The sequence below is a fragment of the Chinchilla lanigera genome, unplaced genomic scaffold (assembly GCF_000276665.1).
Source record: "Chinchilla lanigera isolate Chin_1 unplaced genomic scaffold, ChiLan1.0 scaffold00094, whole genome shotgun sequence".
Taxonomy (NCBI): Eukaryota; Metazoa; Chordata; class Mammalia; order Rodentia; family Chinchillidae; genus Chinchilla; species Chinchilla lanigera.
The window spans coordinates 3198565-3215678 of NW_004955495.1; the positions used below are offsets into that span (position 1 = coordinate 3198565).

The window sequence follows — 17114 nt, forward strand, 5'->3', positions numbered from 1 at the left end:
GTACCTGGAATTGAACTCAGGAGCTTGTGCTTGCCAGGCAGGCACTTGTGCCGCTGAGCTATATCCCTGGCCCTAAACAAAATTAAAAGATGACTAGCTAGGAACAGATATTTGCAACCCATATCTCACGAAGAGGTAATATTTAATATTCAAATATTAAATCTAATAATCTAATAATCAAAAAGGAAAATCTCGGTATGGTTTTTTCGTTTGTTTGTTTGTTTTTGTCTTTTTGAGGCAGGGTCTCACTATGCAGTTTAGTTTGGTCTTGAACTCATTTTGTAACCCAGGCTGGCCTGGAACTCACAGCAATCCTCCTGCCTCAGCCTCCTGAGTGCTGGGATTACAAGGTTGCACCACCACACCCGGAACCCAATATGGTTTTTTGTTTGTTTTTTTTTTAATTACAAGACGTAGTATGAAAATGATCTTTGAGCTTTGGAAAACATATAGAAACTCAAGAACACCAATAAAACTAAGCTGAAGTTAGGTGTGGTGGTGCATGCTGTAATCCCTGCTATTTAGGAGGCTGAGATAGAAGGATCTAAATTCAAGTACTGCCTGGGAGCCTTAGTGAGGCCTTGTGTCAAAAAGGCTTTTCTTGTTTGCAGAATAAAGCAGCATATATGCATCCTGCTTTCTCATTTTATACATATTTTTAATATTACATATATACTTTTTGGTGGTGCTAGAGATGCCACCCACGTCATCCTGCATGCTAAGCAAGCACTAACCACTTGAATACACCCGCAACCCATTTTATTTTATTTTATTTTTTATTTTGCCCAGACTAGCCTCAAACTTGAGACTCTTCCGGAATTACCGTTGTGTAAAATCACACCCAGTTCAGATGCATTCCTTTTGGTGTTTTTGTTTTCTGTGGGGTTTTTTGGGGGTTTTTTTGTTTTTTGTTTTTCCTATCTTTTTGAGACAGGGTCTCGCTATGCAGTTCAGGCTGGCCTTGAGCTCACTTTGTAGCCCAGGCTGGCCTCGAACTCGCAGCAATCCTCCTGCCTCAGCCTCCTGTGGGCTGGGATTACAAGCGTGTGCCACCACGCCCGGCTGTTTTTGTTTTCTGTGTTTTGAGACAAGATCTTGCTATATAGTCGAGGCTGGGCTTTAACTCACTATGTAGCCCAGACTGTTTTGAACTCATAGTGATCCTCTTGCCTCAGCCTCCTGAGAGCTAGGATTGCAGGTGTGTGCCCCCATATCCAGCTCTCAAATGCAGTTTTTAATGGATATTTTAATCTATGATTGCTATAATCTATGCACAAGGGACCCACAGGTCCAGAGGACCAGAAGTATAGGAAAGACCAGAAGTTTACAGTGATGACAGAGAGAATGAAATGTCACTGTCACCACTGGGGGTAACTAGGACACCAACTGCTTAGTCTGAAAATTGGCCATTGTGGGGAAAGCCTTCGGCATTCATCCCAGCTCTCAGAGGTGCTGTACTGTAGTATAACCAGATAGCTTTGGTTGGTGAAGGAAAACTTCATTAGGGAAGAATTCCACAGATGTGGACAAACTGACCCAAACAGAAAACTTACAATTCTGTAATATTTAATAACAAAAGGCAAGTGCAGTGGCACCATGCCTGTAACCCCAGCACTTGGGAGGCCGAGGCAGGAGAATCACTGAGAGTTTGAGGCCAGCCTGGGCTACCCAGCAAAATCTGTCTTAAAAAAAAAAAAAAAAGAAGTGAGGTGGGGGTGCTGGGGGTGGAGCTCAGTGCAAAGGCCCTGGGTTCTATCCTCTGTACTGCAAAACATGACAATTAAATTTAAAAAGTAAAATAGAATAATAAAATAATTCAGGCCAGTAATGGATGCCGCCATTAGAACGGAGGTACCCGGGGCCTCTTGTAGCAGCAGCGTCTGACCTGCCGGGCTTTGCAGGGGCCGAGGTGTCAGAAGGCAGAGCAGGGCTGGTGACTTAAAGTACAGAAAACCTGTTCTCCAACTCCGGGGGGCTGAGGTCTCTGGCCCAGAGCGGATCCCTCCCCGCCCCTGTCAGCTTGCTCGTTCCTCTGTGTGTTTCTGTCCTAATCTTCTTACTTTTATTTTTTTATTTTTTTCTTTCAGTGCTGGGCCAGAACCCAGGGCCGTGCCAAGGCTAGGCAAGTGCGCACTGCTGAGCCGCATCCTGTCTTTTCTTTCCTTCTTCTCTTTCCTTCTTTCTTTCTTTCTCTTTTTTCTTTCTTTTTTTCCTCTCTGAGATAAGATCTTGCTAGGTACCCCAGACTGGCTTCATACTTGGGGTGATCCTCCCGCCTCAGCCTCCTCTGAATCCTGGCATTACAAACTTCTGCCATCAGGGTCAGGTCCCATGTCTTTTTCATTTTTTGTTTTTGAGACAGGGTCTCACTGTGTAGCCCAGACTGGCCTCAAATTTACAGCAATCCTCCTGCCTCAGCCTCCCAAGCAGCTGGGGCTGCAGGTGCTTATCCTGCCTAATCTCTTCTTATCGGACCCCACTCAGAGTGGATTAGGCACCGTCCTAATGACTGCAACTTACTTTAATCCTCTGTCTCTCTTTTTCCTCTCTATTTCTTTGAGACAGGGTCTCACTATGTAGTTCAGGTTGGCCTTGAACTCACTATATAGCCCACCAGGCTGCCTTTGAGGTCATGACAATTCTGCCTCAGCCTCCCTAGTGCTGGGATTACAGGCATGTGGCATCATACCCGGTTAATCCTCCCTTTAAAGGCCCTGTCTCCAAATAGCAAATAGCCCTTCCCCACCCCCAGTACTGGGGATTGAAGCAGCACTTCCACATTAAGCTACATCCCTAGCCCTTTTGGGGGCTTTTACAGGGGGTACTTTTTTTTGGTGATCCTCCTGCCTCAGCCTCCCGAGAAAGTGAAAAGTAGTATACGAGAATGTGCACAAGTTTTACACCAATGCTGTGGGTTTCCATACAAAGGATTGGAGGAGCTCTGACTTTGTTTTGGGTTGGGGGCGCCTTGTGCCAGTCCTCAGTCATCTGCTTATTCACTCTTCTGTCCGGAAACGGTTCTTGAGGATAGGCGCTGCCCTTGGCACTGACACAGCACAGGTCTTGCTCTTCAGATGCGTGCGTCCCCAAGCACAGAGGAGCAGGCCTGTGACCCCAGACCCTCAGGAGGCTGATGCAGGAGGATCGCAAGCTCCAGGTCAGCCCTGGCCATGGGCAGCATGGCAATTTAATGAGACCCTGTCTCAAAACAAAGCACAGCAAACAGCACGGGCCTGCGGGAGATGCGCAGCAGGCGTTTCAGTTCTGGTAGGGGGTGGCGCCCCCCCGCCCCACCCCGTCCCCGGAATCAGGGCCGGGGGAGCCGAGCTATCTTTGAAAGAGGAGCCAGTGCTGGGCACGAGAGAGAGGCAGTCTCCTGGGCCCTCTTCACCTGCCAGCTCGGATTCTGTACAAAGTCCGGTGCGGACTGAGGACAGGGAGCCCGCTGCACTGGGCATCCTTCGGGTTCTGTGTGGAAACCCGAAACCAGGAACAGAGAGACACCCCCCCCTCCCGCCCCGCCCCGGGCTGGAGGTCCCTAGGCTCTGCTGGGATTCGTTGGATTCTGATTAAAATCCCTTCAAAGGCCCATAGTCTCAGCACTCAGGAGGCTGAGGCAGGAGGATCACCAAGAGTTCCAGGCCAGCCTGGGCTGCGTAGTGAGACTCTGTCTCCAAAACCCCAAACAAAGCAAAAGCAAAACAACAACAACAACAACAACAAAAAAAAACCCTTCAAAGAAGTCTGGGTGCTTTGATGGAATCAAAGGTCACCCCGGGGGGCTCAGACGGCTGTCCACATGGGCGGGTGGGGGTGGGGCTGCCCTTTGCGCACACCTCTGAGGAGCTCACCTCAGGCTCCTCACCACAGACTTAAAGGGCTGTAACGGACCTTCCTGGCCCCTGAGTCCCGTGAGGGCAAAGGCCTGGCGGGCTGAAGCAGGTGGCTGTGACGGTGCCAGCTGAGTGGACTCCTCAGGTGGCTGCAGTCACAGGACAGTGGCCACAAACCCGGGCCGGGCCCGCAGGACCCACCATTCTCCTTTCGGACAACCCAACGTTTCACCTTTCTTTTCAGTACTGGATTGCATCCCGCAGCCCTTGTTGATTTTCTGAGACAGGGTATCACCCAACTTCACATTTTCTTTTAAGAATCCGTGGCCAACACTGAGCCTGAGGGCGCACGCCTATTATCTCAGCCCTCTGGGAGGCTGAGGCAGGAGGATCACAAGTTCCAGCCCACCCAGGCAATGTAACCAGTTGGTTAGACCCTGTCTCAAAAAAAAAAAAAAAAAAATACTGGAGATGCAGCCAGTGTGAAAGCCCTGGGTTCCATCCTCAGTGCTCAGGAAAAAGGAAAAAAACGAGGGAGCTGCCACCTCCCAACTCCCAGCTTCTCTGGAGAAGCAGGAACTAGGCAACACAGGGCACGTCCCCATGGCAACAGCAGTGTGAGGCTTGCAGGGCTTCCGGGAGCCAGGCCCGGGCCTCCTGCCGCACAGATGGATTCGTCCTCCCGAGTGATCCTCGCCCCCCACCACGGGCATCCCGAGGTTTTGCAGGGGGACGCAGGGGCTCACCCAGCATCCCACGGTTTAGGGTGGTGGCAGCACTGAAGCCCAGGCAGTTAACTGTTTTATTTTTTATTTTTTTCCACTACTGGGAGTTGAACCCACAGCCTTTGCAATGAGCTACATCCCCAACCATTAAAAAAAAATTTTTTTTTTTAGACAGAGACTCCACTAAGAGGCTAAGTTGCCCAGGCTGGGCTGGAAGCTGTGTGATCCTCCTGCCTCAGCCTCTTGAGTAGCTGGGATTCCACATGGGCTTGGGCTACAGAGCCTGTCTGTACCTGCTGTTCTAGGTACAGCAAACTCTGTGTCCCTGCTGTCATTTCTTCTCCCTTGAGCGTCAGCCGCCAGTGTGGGCTCAGGGGAGGGGTGGGCGTGAGCACGCACCCGCTCGCACGCATGCGCACACGCACTCGCCTTGGGTCACTCACTACGCGCTCGAACTCCTTGGCCTGCGTCAGCTCCCGCGGGAAGCCGTCGATGAGGAAGCCGCGGCTGCTTGCGTGGGACAGCATCTTTTGGCTGACCATGTCCAGGACAAGGCCCTGGGGGTGAAGGGGTGGGGTCAGTGCCTGGGAGGGCCTTTTGCCCCCTCAGCCTGCCAGGCCGATTTCTACAGCCTGGACCTCGGGTAGGGACAGGGCACACGCTGCCCTGCCCCGTCCGTGCCCTGCGTTGCTTTTTCTTCCTTTTCTTCGCAGTGCTGGGGATTGAGCTTTAGCGCCTGGCACATGCTAGGCAGGTCCTCTGCTATGGAGCTACACCTCGGCCCTAAATTGCTCTTTTGTTTTTGAAACAAGATCTCACTATGACTGCGCATGACGTCGCACACCTGTAATCCCAGTACTCTGAGAAGGCTGAGGCAGGAGGATCACGAGTTTGAACCCAGCCTAGATAACTTACTTGGCAAGATTCTGGGCTGTAGCACTAGAAAGGCCCCTAGTACCACAACAGAAAAGGCCCATCCCATCCCCCAGGCTTGCCTTGAATTCCTGGGCTCAGGCAACCCTTCTGCCTCAGCCCCGAGTCCACCCTGAATTCTGTGTCTGCCCTGGGGTGCGAGGGAACCAGCTCTGAGAACTGGACCGTGTGCTGGGTGGGTGTCATTTAACCCGCCAGGGGCATGACATTAGGAATGGTACGGGGGCGGTGTTGCTTCTGCAGGTGGCAGAACAGCTTCCGGAGGGATGGTGAGGCTCTCTGAACCTCTCAGGAAAATCCTGTTATTCTTGGTATCCAGAGCAGTACAATTCCAGGACGCCCACAGATACCAACACATAAACATGCTCAAGTCCCTCAGATAACATGGGGGAGCCAGCAGTGGTGGCACATACCAGTAACCTCAGCACTCTGGAAGGCTGAGGCAGGAAGATTCCAAGTCCCAGCCCAGCCTGGACAATTTAACAACTTACCGAGGCCCTATTTCAAAATTTATTTATTTATTTGGTACCGGGAATCGAACTCATGACCTTGTGTTTACCAGGCAGGTACTTGTGCCACTGAGCTATATCCCCAGCCAAAAATAGAAATTTTTAGTGCCAGACATGATGGCACATGCTTGTAATCCCAGCATTTAGGAGGCTGAGGCAGGAGGACGGCTGTGATCACTTCTCGGCCTTTTGGCTAATATCATGTGTAGGAGGACTGCTGTGAGTTTGAGGCCAGCATGGACTACACTGTGAGACCCTGTCTCAACTAGAAAGAAAAAGAAAGAAAGAAAGAAAGAAAGAAAGAAAGAAAGAAAGAAAGAAAGAAAGAAAGAAAAGAGAATTTACATACATTCTCTTGTAGAGTTCAGATAACTCCAGATGACTTCATATTATTGTTGTTGTTATTTTGGGTTTTTGAGACAGGGTCTTGCTATGTAGTTCTGGCTGGCTTTGAGCTCTCAGTGATGCTCCTGCCTCAGCCTCCCAAGTGCCGGAATTACAGGCATGCGCCACCACACCTGGCTTGATGTGGTGTTTTGCAGTTAAGGGCAGGAGGGCTTCGTGCAGTAGCCAAGCAGGGAAGTTTGTCCCCAAATCCACCCCTTCCCCGACCTCTCCCCCTGACTGGGGGGTCTCACCGTGGGCACCAGGAGCCCCTGCAGCATAATGTCTCGGATCTGCCGGCCCTGCCGGGTGCTCCTTTGGGCCTCTTGCCGCAGCAGCTGGCCCAGGTCCACATAGCAGAAGCCGTACTTGGTAGCCATGTTCCTGCACTGAGTCCCTTTGCCGCAGCCCGGGCCGCCCAGCACGAAGATGATGAGGGAGGCCTTGAGCGCATCTGTGGAGGAAGAGCCGGGCCATGGGTGAGCACTGTGGGGGATGGGCTGGCATGGGCCGGATTGTGTGCACGGGCCAGTGTGTGTCCCTGGCTCATGCTAGGCACAGATCTCTGGCATACAGAGCCGCTTTGTTTGTTTTGAGACAGGCTCTCACGCCGGGCACGGTGGCACATGCCTGTGATCCCAGCACTTGGGAGGCTGAGGCAGGGGGATCGTTGCGAGTTCGAGGCCAGCCGGGGATACAAAGTGAGCTCAAGGCCAGCCTGAACTGCATAGCGAGACCCTGTCCCCAAAAGACAAAAGTTAAAAAAAAAAAAAAAAGAGAGAGAGAGAGATAGGCTCTCGATATGTAGCCCAAGCTGGCTTCAGGCTTGCAGGGATCCTCCTGCCTCAGCCTCTGGAGTTCTGGGATTATACATGTGAGCCACCATAACTGGATCTTAGCACTTCTGGCACTATGGCAGCCTCTAGGGGTACATGTTGTGCCCAGGGGTAGGGCCAGGGACATTGTGGCATGATGCTGCTGTGAGGTGCTGTGTTGAGACTCGAGCATCTCTTTGAAGAACCTAATGACTCCATCATCCCATTTTAAAGCTGAGGAAACTGAGGCTCAGAGAGGGGCAGAGAATCAGACCACCCTCCCCTACTCTATAACTTTGGTTCTGTTCCTTGCACTTCTGGTTTCATCCTTCCCTTGCTGTTCTCTCCACCAGAAAAACTCTGGGCTGCCTCAGTTTCTCCTGGCCACAGCTCACCCATCTGAGTTCTCCATCTCTGTCCGAGGAGCCTCCCACGCCTCAGAGCCCCTTTTCCCACCCGGCAATGGCCACCACCAGCATCCCTGTTTGTTCTTCTGTCCCCAGGGAGGTTCTGCTCTGCACAACAGCAGGAACTATTCCTCCACACTCGTCCCTGTGTTCCCACCGGCAGTCACAGTCCCTGACAGCTAGCAATGGATACGGAATACATGAATGTCCAAGGCCACCAGTTGTGTCTTTTTTTTTTTTTGTCTTTTTGAGACAGGGTCTCACTATGCAGTTCAGGCTGGCCTTGAGCTCACTTTATAGCCAGGCTGGTCTCGAACTCACAACGATCTTCCTTTCCTGCCTCAGCCTCCCGAGTGCTGGGATTAGTTTTCGTGCCTTGCTTTTCTCGACCTTTGTTTAGCCAACTCCTATTCATCTGTCAGGGCCCAGTGGAAACCTCTCCTTTTCTCTGAGCCCTGGGGGTGGTAGATTCCATTTTCTTAGTCTTTTCCCTCTGTCACACTGTAATCACCAAGAGCACCTGGAGCTGGTTTAACATTGAGAGCTCAGAATCCAGAAGTCATTCAGCTATATCTGGAAAAGATGAGCGAACGGCCAGGCGTGATGGCGCACACCTGTAATCTCAGCGCTCTGGAGGTTGAGCAGAAGGATCGGTATGAATTCCAGGACAGTGAGGGCTGATCACAGTGTAGGCTACATAGTGAGTTCAAGGCCAGCCCAGATTACAGAGCGAGACCTTGTTTCAGAAAAATAATCAGAAATAGAGCTGGAGGAGGTGGCACATGCCTATAATCCCAGCACTGGGGAGGCTGAGGCAGGAGGATCGTTGAGAGTTCGAGACCAGCCTGGGCTACAAAGTGAGCTCAAGGCCAGCCTGAGCTGCACATAGAGACCCTGTCTCAAAAAGATTAAAAAAAAAAAAAAATCAGAAAAAGATAAATAGCTGAGCCAGAAGCACGCACAGTTGTTACTGTCAGGATGGGAGTGGCACGTCGGATAGAGGGTACACCTGCATCTCCCCAATGCCATCTACTGTCCCCTCCACTCTCCCCTCGGTAAGGCAGCCATCCCTGCTATATTACCCTTCTCCTGGGGTCTCAATGGTCTGCCCATCTGGGGCAGCTTGGATTTGCACAACCCCATCTGACCAGCAGCCCTCGGGGCAGTCGTGCCACATCCCCATCCTGGCCCTGACCCCTCCGATCTCAGCTCAACGTCACAAAGGCCCCTGCTCCGATCATTTTTGCGGGATGATAGGGCTCTGCTACCACATACAGTGGCAGGGGGCTGGACATGAACGTTCACCAGGCCCCAGCCGAGCCTGTGGAAAAAGCGATCCCGCCAAGTAGGCCTTGGTTGCTATGGCGACGACGACTCCTCGCACCACTTCCGGAGCAGGGTAGCGCATGCGCACAACGTACTGCAGGTTTTGAGGCTCCTTTCTTCTCCCTCACCTGGGTGCCCGACGGTCCCTGCGTGTGACGTCCTGGAGGAAGGCGTTCCCACGCGTCGTGATTGGTTCTAAAAGCGCGCCAACCACAGGCCGGGCACGCACTAAACTACACCTACTACACCTCCGGGCCTTCTTAAAATCCGGAGATGGGGTCTCGCTAAATTTCTTAGGCTGGCCTGGAACCTGCGAATTTCCTGCTTTCCTTCTTTCCACTTTTTTTTTTTTTTTTTTTGAGACAGGGTCTTACCATGTAGTTCAGGCTGGTTTTAAACTCACTATGTGGCCCAGTCTGGCCTTGAACTCTCAGTGATCTCCTGCCTCAGCCTCCCTATTGCTGGAGTTACGGGTGTGGGTCACGACCCACGGCTGCTTTCGCTTTTCAGGTAGCTGAGATTAAAGTCCTGTGAGTTATTTATCTCAGATTGGCTTGGGTTTGAAAAAAGATGGGTGCCCTGGGATGTGACAGTTTTTTGTGTGTGGGGGGGGTACTGTAGCTCAAGCCGAGGCGTGCTTTTCTACTGAGCTACATCCTCAGCTTCATTTACTTATTTATTTATTTTTGAGACAGGGGCCCACTATGTGGGCCAGGCTGGCCTTGCACTCATTATGTAGCCCAGGTTGGCCTTGAGCTCCTAGTTATCCTCCTGCCTCAGCTCCCAGTCCCAGTGCTGGGATTACAGGCGTGCACCACCACGCCCAGCTCCCTTTTATTTTTTGAGATAGTCTCGCTAAAGTGCCCAGGCGGGATTTGAATTTGCGATTCTCCTGCCTCAGCCTCCCTCAGTGCTGGGATTACAGATGTAAGCCACCAAACCCGACTCCTAAATGACAGCGGCGAGTGAAACACAACCGCAAAGGAGGTTGCCACGGTGACGCGACCCGCGAAGTTTAACTTCCGGGTTAGGAGGCGGCACAGGCGCGGAAGGGAGCAGCGAAGTCCCACTTCCGTGTAGTTTTTCCCAGGGCCCGGAGCGGGAGGTGTGCGGGGTCCTAGGTTAGGACCTGAGACCCAGCGCCCCGAGAGCGGCTCCCCCGGACTGTGGGCGCGGATCCCGGAGCAAACGGAAAGAATCAGGATCGCCGCGGACGCGAGCGACTGAGTGTTGTCAATGGCGACCCTAGTGAGTATGAATGAGGCAGGGCTCGCGATCCCCGCCGCTGCCCGGCGGCCCCTCCTCACGCGACCTTCCGCCTCGCCTCTCCGCAGGGCCCCGGCAGCCAGAACGTCACCGAGTATGTCGTGCGAGTTCCCAAGTAAGTCCCCGGCCCCAGCTCCCACGCCCAGCCCAATTACAGCGTGCCGGAGCTGGGGACGAGGGGGTCCCAGCTCCGCGGTGCTTCCCCGGGCAGGGCTGGAGCTCAGGCGTCACCGCCGAGTCACGCAGCGGCTCAGCGCCCTGGATCCCTTGTCGCCTCGCTAAGCAACTGTTACTACCGGTCGCCATCTGCAACTGGGTCCGCTTTCAGCTCGCCAGTCCTTTGCGCGTGGCTTCCCCGCGCCGGGATTGCAGCTCTGTCCGACCCCAGCTGTCATGCCGCTGGGCGGGTTAAAAAAAAATTTTTTTTTGATTTGTTTTGCTTTGTTGTCTTTATGAGATGGGATTCTACTATGCAGTTCAGGCTGGCCTTGAACTCACTTTGTGGCCCCAGCTGGCCCCGAATTCACAGCGATCCTGCTGCCTCCTGCCTGCTGCCTCCGGAGAGCATGGGGTTACAGGCGTGCACACTGCACCTGGCCAAAATTTTTTTTAAATTGTTGCTGATTGTTAGTACTGAGGGGTGTACCCAGGGCCTTCGCACTGTGCTACATCCTCAGCCCTTCACCCCACCTTTTTTTTTTTTTTTTAAATTTGAGACAGGGTCTTGCCAAGTCACTGAGTTGCCCAGGCTGGACTCAAACTTGTGATCCTCCTGCCTCAGCTTCCCGGTGCTGGGATGATAGGTGTGCACCACTACACAGCTAGGTGGATGCTTACTGGTCATGCAAAACCCAGTGTGAAGCTGGGCCTAGTGGTGCACACCTGACATCCCAGTGCTTGGGTTGAGGCAGGAGGATGGCTGTGAGTACCAGGCCAGACTAAATTACAGAGCGAGACTCTTGTCTCAAAAGACGGAAACAAAAGCAGTTCAAGTACTTTCCTTTTCCAGGAAGCACTGCCTGCCTGCCTTCCCTCCTCCCCAGGGCAGGTCTCAGTAATCCACACATCTCAAGTTCTTCCAGCTCTTCTGCCCTTCTTCTCTATCTGGTGGAAATAAATGGGGATGTGGCTTCCCTGAGAACCTTAGAGTCTTTTCTGAGTCCCTTGCGTGGCCCAGCACAAAGGACTGAACCAGTGTGGGTTTACTGAATGAATAATTGACTGATTCATCACTACTTCTTCTTGGTTACTCCAGGAACACAACCAAAAAGTATAATATAATGGCTTTCAATGCGGCCGATAAAGTGAATTTCGCTACGTGGAATCAGGTAGGTCTCTGGTTTGCGGGTCTGGGAGGGAAGCGGTTGAGAGAACCTGACCCTGGACTTGGTGATTGTAGTAGTTACTCAGCCGTGGTAGTGACTAAGGTGAAGCTTCCTCTGCCGTCCCCAAAGGGACGTAACAGGACAGTGAAGGCCCCCGCCATGCTGCTAGCGGTGGTGTTAGGCCCCAAGGTGGTCTTCTCCTTAAGCGAGAACAGTCAAGTGTGGGGCACAGAGGTGCACACCTGAAATCCCAGCAATCAGGAGGCCGAGGCAGGATGAGCAACTTAGTAAGACCCTGTCCCAAAAATAAAAAAAGGTTTGGGGTGGGGCTGGGGATGTGGCTCAGTGGTAGAGCTCTTGACTTGCATGCAGAAGGCCCTGGGTTAGATCCCTAGCACCACATACATAAAAAAAAAAAAAAAAAGAAAAAACAATAATAATAATAAATAAATAAATTTTTTTTAAAAAAAGGTTTGGGGATGGAGCTCAGTGCAAAGGCCCTGAGTTCACCTCCAAGTTCTACAAAAAAGGGACAGTTTGAAATTATGCCCACTGTGGGGGATGCTGGGCCGAGATTTGCCTGGGCGGGAAAGTGGCCTGAGCCGGGAGCACCACCCTGTGGGGCTCTCAGAGCAGCTACTGGTCCGGCTCTCGAAGGCACTGTAGAGCTGATGAAGGGCTTTCAGCTGGGAGATGGCAGAGTGGCCCGTCCGCCGTGGTGGAGCCTGGGCTGGGGCTGGCTGTGCCGCCGAGGTGCGCGATGACGGGCTGGGAAAGAGGAGGACTGGCACGGGGAGGACAAGGTTAAGGGTGCTGGCCAGCCCCGGGGGCTCTGCCTACAGGGTGTGTGGACAGACTGGACGTAGCGGGCTGAGGGGAAGAGAGGAAGTGCAGACGATGCCATCTGTCGCGCGTCTCCCTTGTCTGCAGTCTGCCTTCCCATGGCTTCAGCCACCTACGGTCAGCTGCACCCCAGAACTATCCCACGCAAAAGTCTGGGTTTAAGCAGCACCTCACTGCTAGAATCCCTGCTCTGCTGAGTGTCCTCCGCACCCTGCCTGGGGCGGGAATGATCCGTCCCTTTGTCCAGCACTCCCGCTCCCTGCCGCAGAAGCCTCTCGGTTCTCAGCTCAGCCGTGCTGGTGTCCCAGTGCTTGTGTCCACGGGACCCACGACTGAGTAATGGCTCCAGAGCTCAGAGCAGTGATGTTGGAAACTCGGATGGGCCACAGAGAAGCTGCCAAGTGCTTTTCTACTTTTTGTGTGTGACAGGGTCTCACTAGATCGTCTAGGCTGGCCTTGAACTCACTATGTAGCCTAGGCTGGCTTCAGACTCATGGCGATCCTCCTGCCTCAGCCTCCTGAGTACTCAGATTATAGAGTTCTGTTTTACTGTTAGTTGTTTTGTCCCAAAGTCACTGTACCTAACCCACCCGTAGCTAGCATCCTGCACCCCTTTGCCTAGCAGGAAGTGGGTTCGAGTGTCTGGGGCGCAGCATAGGGAGGTGAAGAGGCTTCCTAATGAGAGGGTTGCAGCCCAGGGAAAGGTGGGGCCCTGACAGGTTTCTCCTTGTGCTCTCTTAGGCCCGGCTGGAGCGGGATTTGAGCAACAAGAAAATTTACCAGGAGGAGGAGATGCCCGAGTCGGGCGCAGGCAGCGAGTTCAACCGGAAGCTGCGGGAGGAGGCCCGCCGCAAGAAGTACGGCATTGTCCTCAAGGAGTTCCGGCCCGAGGACCAGCCCTGGCTGCTCCGCGTCAACGGAAAGTCGGGCAGGAAGTAAGCGGTGACGGAGAAAGGTGCCGCCCTGAGGACCACAGGGCCCAGCCCACGCCTGCTGTCAGCCACACGCTTGGTGGGGGGTCCTCCCTGAGCCTCGGTTCCCCAGCTGTGCAGCAGGCACGCCAGCACTGCCTCCTCTTATTTATTTGTTGCGGTACGGGGGATTGAACCCAGGGCCTTCGCGCAGAGCCACACCTCCAGCCCTTTCCTTCTGGGACCAGGTCTCACTAAGTTGGTCAGTTATTCAGGCCGTGCCTGATCCTCCTGCCTCAGCTTCCCAGAGGGCTGGTGTGACAGGTGTATACCACAGCCCCTGGCTCCCTCATTTCAGGGTTTTTATTTTTATTTGTTTGTTCATTTGTTGGTGTTTTGAGACAAGAGTCTCACTCAGGTTGGCCTTGAAGTCGCTGTGTAGCGCAGGCTGGCCTGGAACTCTGGGCAGTCCTCCTGTCTGGGGTACTGAGGATTTAAGCCTGGGCCTTCACACTGAGGTACATATGCAGCTCATTTTAAATTTTTGGTTTTTTAATATTATTACTATTATCATCATCATTTTTTTTTTTTTTTTGTACTGGGGGTCGAACTCAGGGCCTCGCCTCGTGCTTGGCAGGCAGACTCCGTGCTGCCGAGCTATACCCTGGCCCTCAGCATCATTTTGAGACAGGGTCTGGCAAAGTCAGTAAGTTGCCCAGGCAGGGCCGGAACTTGCCATCTCCCAGCCGACAGAGTGCAGGCAGCAGCAGTGTGTGACGCCATACCAGGCCGTGGGAGTAGGGGGAGCTCGGTGCCTTCGGAAGAAGTTGGTGTGGGCACTCTTGGGTCACCCCATTGGAGGGGCGGCCTTTGGGCAGAGTGGAAGCACTGAGGTCAGGGCCGTGAGAGCATTCCAGGCAGACTGCGTGACAGTGACAGCTCAGGACAGGAGGTACGAGGAGGCAGCGAGCCCCCTGGGAGCCTTGAAGTTGCTAAGCCAGGCTAGGCACCTGGAGCAAGACTGCAAATGGGCACGGTGTGGTGGTGCACACCTGTAATCGCGGCACAGTGGGAGGCTGAGACAGGAGGATCTCAAGTTTGAGTTCCAGCCAGAGAATTTAGTGAGACCTTGTCTCAAAAAATAAAAATGCCTCTAGACATAGCTCAGTGCGAAGGCCCTGAATTCAATCCCCAGGACTGGGAGAACCAGACAGACAAGACTGCCTGGATTTGGGGCAGCAGCAGGTTGAGGTGCAGACCGCATGGAGCCTGGGCAGCTGTTTGGACTCCAGGAAGCAGCAGCCTGGGTTGAGTCCACGGAGGGTCGGGCCGTCCTGTCCCATCCCCCACCCGCCTGGCCCCAGGCTGGCTCCCAGCAGCAGCCCGTGGCCCGTGGCGTCTGAAGTGGTCTTGGCACACAGCTACTTGCTCAGCTCCGAGGGGCACAGCTGGGCCTGCCCCAGGCCTCCCTGTCACTCGCTGTACCCAGGCGGGCTCTGAGGAGGAGGCAGGTGAGGGGGACAGGCTGGACCAGGCGCTGCTGTGACCTGACCTCGGCTCCCTACAGGTTCAAGGGCATCAAGAAGGGCGGCGTGACAGAGAACACGTCCTACTACATCTTCACCCAGTGCCCTGACGGGGCCTTCGAGGCCTTCCCCGTGCACAACTGGTACAACTTCACGCCGCTGGCCCGGCACCGCACGCTCACCGCCGAGGAGGCCGAGGAGGAGTGGGAGAGGTGAGTCGTGCGGGTGGGCAGGCAGGGCAGGAAGTGGGTGCGGCCGTGGGTGCGGCCCTGCTGCAGGGCAGGCCAGTGCCAGGAGCAGGCGCACACAGTGACCAAGGCTCTCAGGCCAGGGCGGCGGCCGCAGGGTGGCCCAGCTGAGCTCCTGCAGGCGGGAGGCAGCCCTGCAGGATTGCCGCCCTGGCCAGTCCGTGCCACATGGGACAGTGCGGAGCTGTAGGGGAGACGTCTAGAGGCAGCCCCTGGAGGTGGAACTAGGTGGGTACAATTACGAGGCCCAGGGACGCAGGGTGAGGGGCCAGAGAAGAGGGATGTGGCTCGTGCCTTTATGTGCCCGTCTCAGGACGGGGCCTCCGCCATCACCGCACCGCCCTGGGCTCCATCTGTGGTTTGGGAGGGTGCTCTGGCCTCTGGGCAAGCCTGCAGAAGTGTATTTTGTCATGCCAGCTACTCAGGAGGCCGAGGCAGGAAAATCACAAGTTCAGTCCAACCTGGGCAACTTAATCACTTAGATCCTGTCTCAGAATAAAATATAAAAAGGAGCCAGGTGTGGGGGCACAGGCCTATAATTCCAGAACTTGGGAAGCTGAGGCAGGAGGAGCACTGTGAGTTTGAGGCCAGCCTGAGGTACATAGTGAGTTCAAGACCGGCCTCCAAAGAAAGAAAAGGAGCTGCAGCTATAGCTCCGTACAAAGGTTCTGGGTTTAATTCCCAACTCTGCAAAAAAATAAAAACAAATTTCATTCCATTGTACAACACTTATGAGTTTTGTACATGTGAAGTAGATAGGTATAGTCCTAATGTTTCTCATTAAATGTAGCACCAGGTTTGTTGTTTTTTTTTTTTTTTTTTTTTTTTTTTTTTTGAGACAGGGTCTCACTATGCAGTTCAGGCTGGCCTTGAGCTCACTTTGTAGCCCAGGATGGTCTCGAACTCACCACCTATGTAGCCTAGGCTGGCTTCAGACTCATGGCGATCCTCCTGCCTCAGCCTCCCGAGTGCTGGGATTACAGGTGTGGGCCACCAAGCCTGGCTGGAGACAGGGTCTTCCTGCTTAGCCCAGGCTGGCCATGAAACTTGCAGATCTCCTGGCTCATGGCTCAGCCTCCTGCGTGCTGGGATTGCAGGCCTAGGGCACCATGCCTGGCCCATGAGCAGCTTTCTCCCTGTGGTTTTGGGTGTGCTGGGGCCAGGCTGAGTCCCTGAGAAGGTCTCTGTGTGGCTCCCGCTCCCCCTGGGCGGAGGTGCAAGGCTGCCTCCCACCCGACCCTCGCCCCACAGGAGGAACAAGGTCCTGAACCACTTCAGCATCATGCAGCAGCGGCGGCTCAAGGACCAGGGCCAGGACGAGGACGAGGAGGAGAAGGAGAAGCGCAGCCGCGAGAAGCCCAGCGGGCTGCGCATCCACGACCTGGAGGACGACCTGGAGATGTCGTCGGACGACAGCGAGGCCAGCGGCGAGGAAGGTGGGCCGGGTCCCCTGCACAGGGGACTGACGGCTTAATGCCCCCGAGGCAGGCTCCATGCACCCCCTGCCCGGATGTGAGAGGCCCCCAGGGGAAGCGGGCCAAGCTGGAACGCCAGGGCTGGGCCCTCCTCAGGGTCCCCACGGGGAGGGAAACCTCAGGATCGGCCGCCGAGTGCTGGGGGGACCCTGCGCCGTGACGCCTTTCCGAGCCGTCTGGGGCGGCCTGGGCGCTGGGGACAGGTTTCCCGGCGTGCGCAGCACCAGGGCTTGGGGCGCGGGCTGCCCGGGGAGGGGCCGCCACCGAGGCCCCTGGACGTCGGGCCACCCCGGAACCGGGAAGGCAGCGAGAGTCCGCAGCCCCACCTCGCTGTGCTCCCTCCCCTCGCCAGGCAGCAGAGCCCCCAAGACCAAGAAGAAGGCGCCGCTGACCAAGGCGGGCAGGAAGAAGAAGAAGAAGAAGAAGGGCTCGGACGATGAGGCCTTTGAGGACAGCGACGACGGAGACTTCGAGGGCCAGGAGGTCGACTACATGTCCGACGGCTCCAGGTAAGGCCAGCGGGAGGCGGGCGCGAGGCCCCGGCCCAGCCGGCGTCGGACGCCCGTGCCCACCCGCTCCGCCTCTGCC

The 17114-nt window shown here is 54.6% G+C and overlaps 2 protein-coding genes across 6 annotated transcripts in view; one reads left to right on the forward strand and one right to left on the reverse strand.

The window, feature by feature from the left end:
- Positions 1-10674, reverse strand: part of LOC102012663 (adenylate kinase isoenzyme 1) — a 15795-nt gene extending 5121 nt beyond the window's left edge. For 3 of the 5 annotated variants that reach the window (XR_264139.2, XR_001231378.1, XM_005405718.2), the window contains exons 1-3: positions 10354-10674; positions 6639-6838; positions 5002-5115 (exon numbers count right to left, since the gene is read on the reverse strand). Coding sequence is in view for 1 of the 5 variants with exons in the window: in XM_005405718.2 (XP_005405775.1) it covers positions 5002-5115; positions 6639-6838; positions 10354-10504 (465 nt within the window). In the remaining 4 variants the exon portion in view is untranslated. Of the gene's footprint in view, positions 1-5001; positions 5116-6638; positions 6839-8688; positions 9032-10353 lie in introns of those variants that run through there. The other 2 variants (XR_264140.2, XR_264141.2) reach the window with 2 other exon arrangements.
- Gtf2f1 (general transcription factor IIF, polypeptide 1, 74kDa) overlaps positions 9770-17114 on the forward strand; it is a 9127-nt gene continuing 1782 nt past the window's right edge. Inside the window, 7 exon segments of the mRNA XM_013505309.1 lie at positions 9770-10180; positions 10267-10313; positions 11454-11526; positions 13108-13301; positions 14845-15015; positions 16303-16487; positions 16879-17083. Coding sequence (XP_013360763.1) covers positions 10169-10180; positions 10267-10313; positions 11454-11526; positions 13108-13301; positions 14845-15015; positions 16303-16487; positions 16879-17083 — 887 coding nt within the window. The 5' untranslated portion in view covers positions 9770-10168.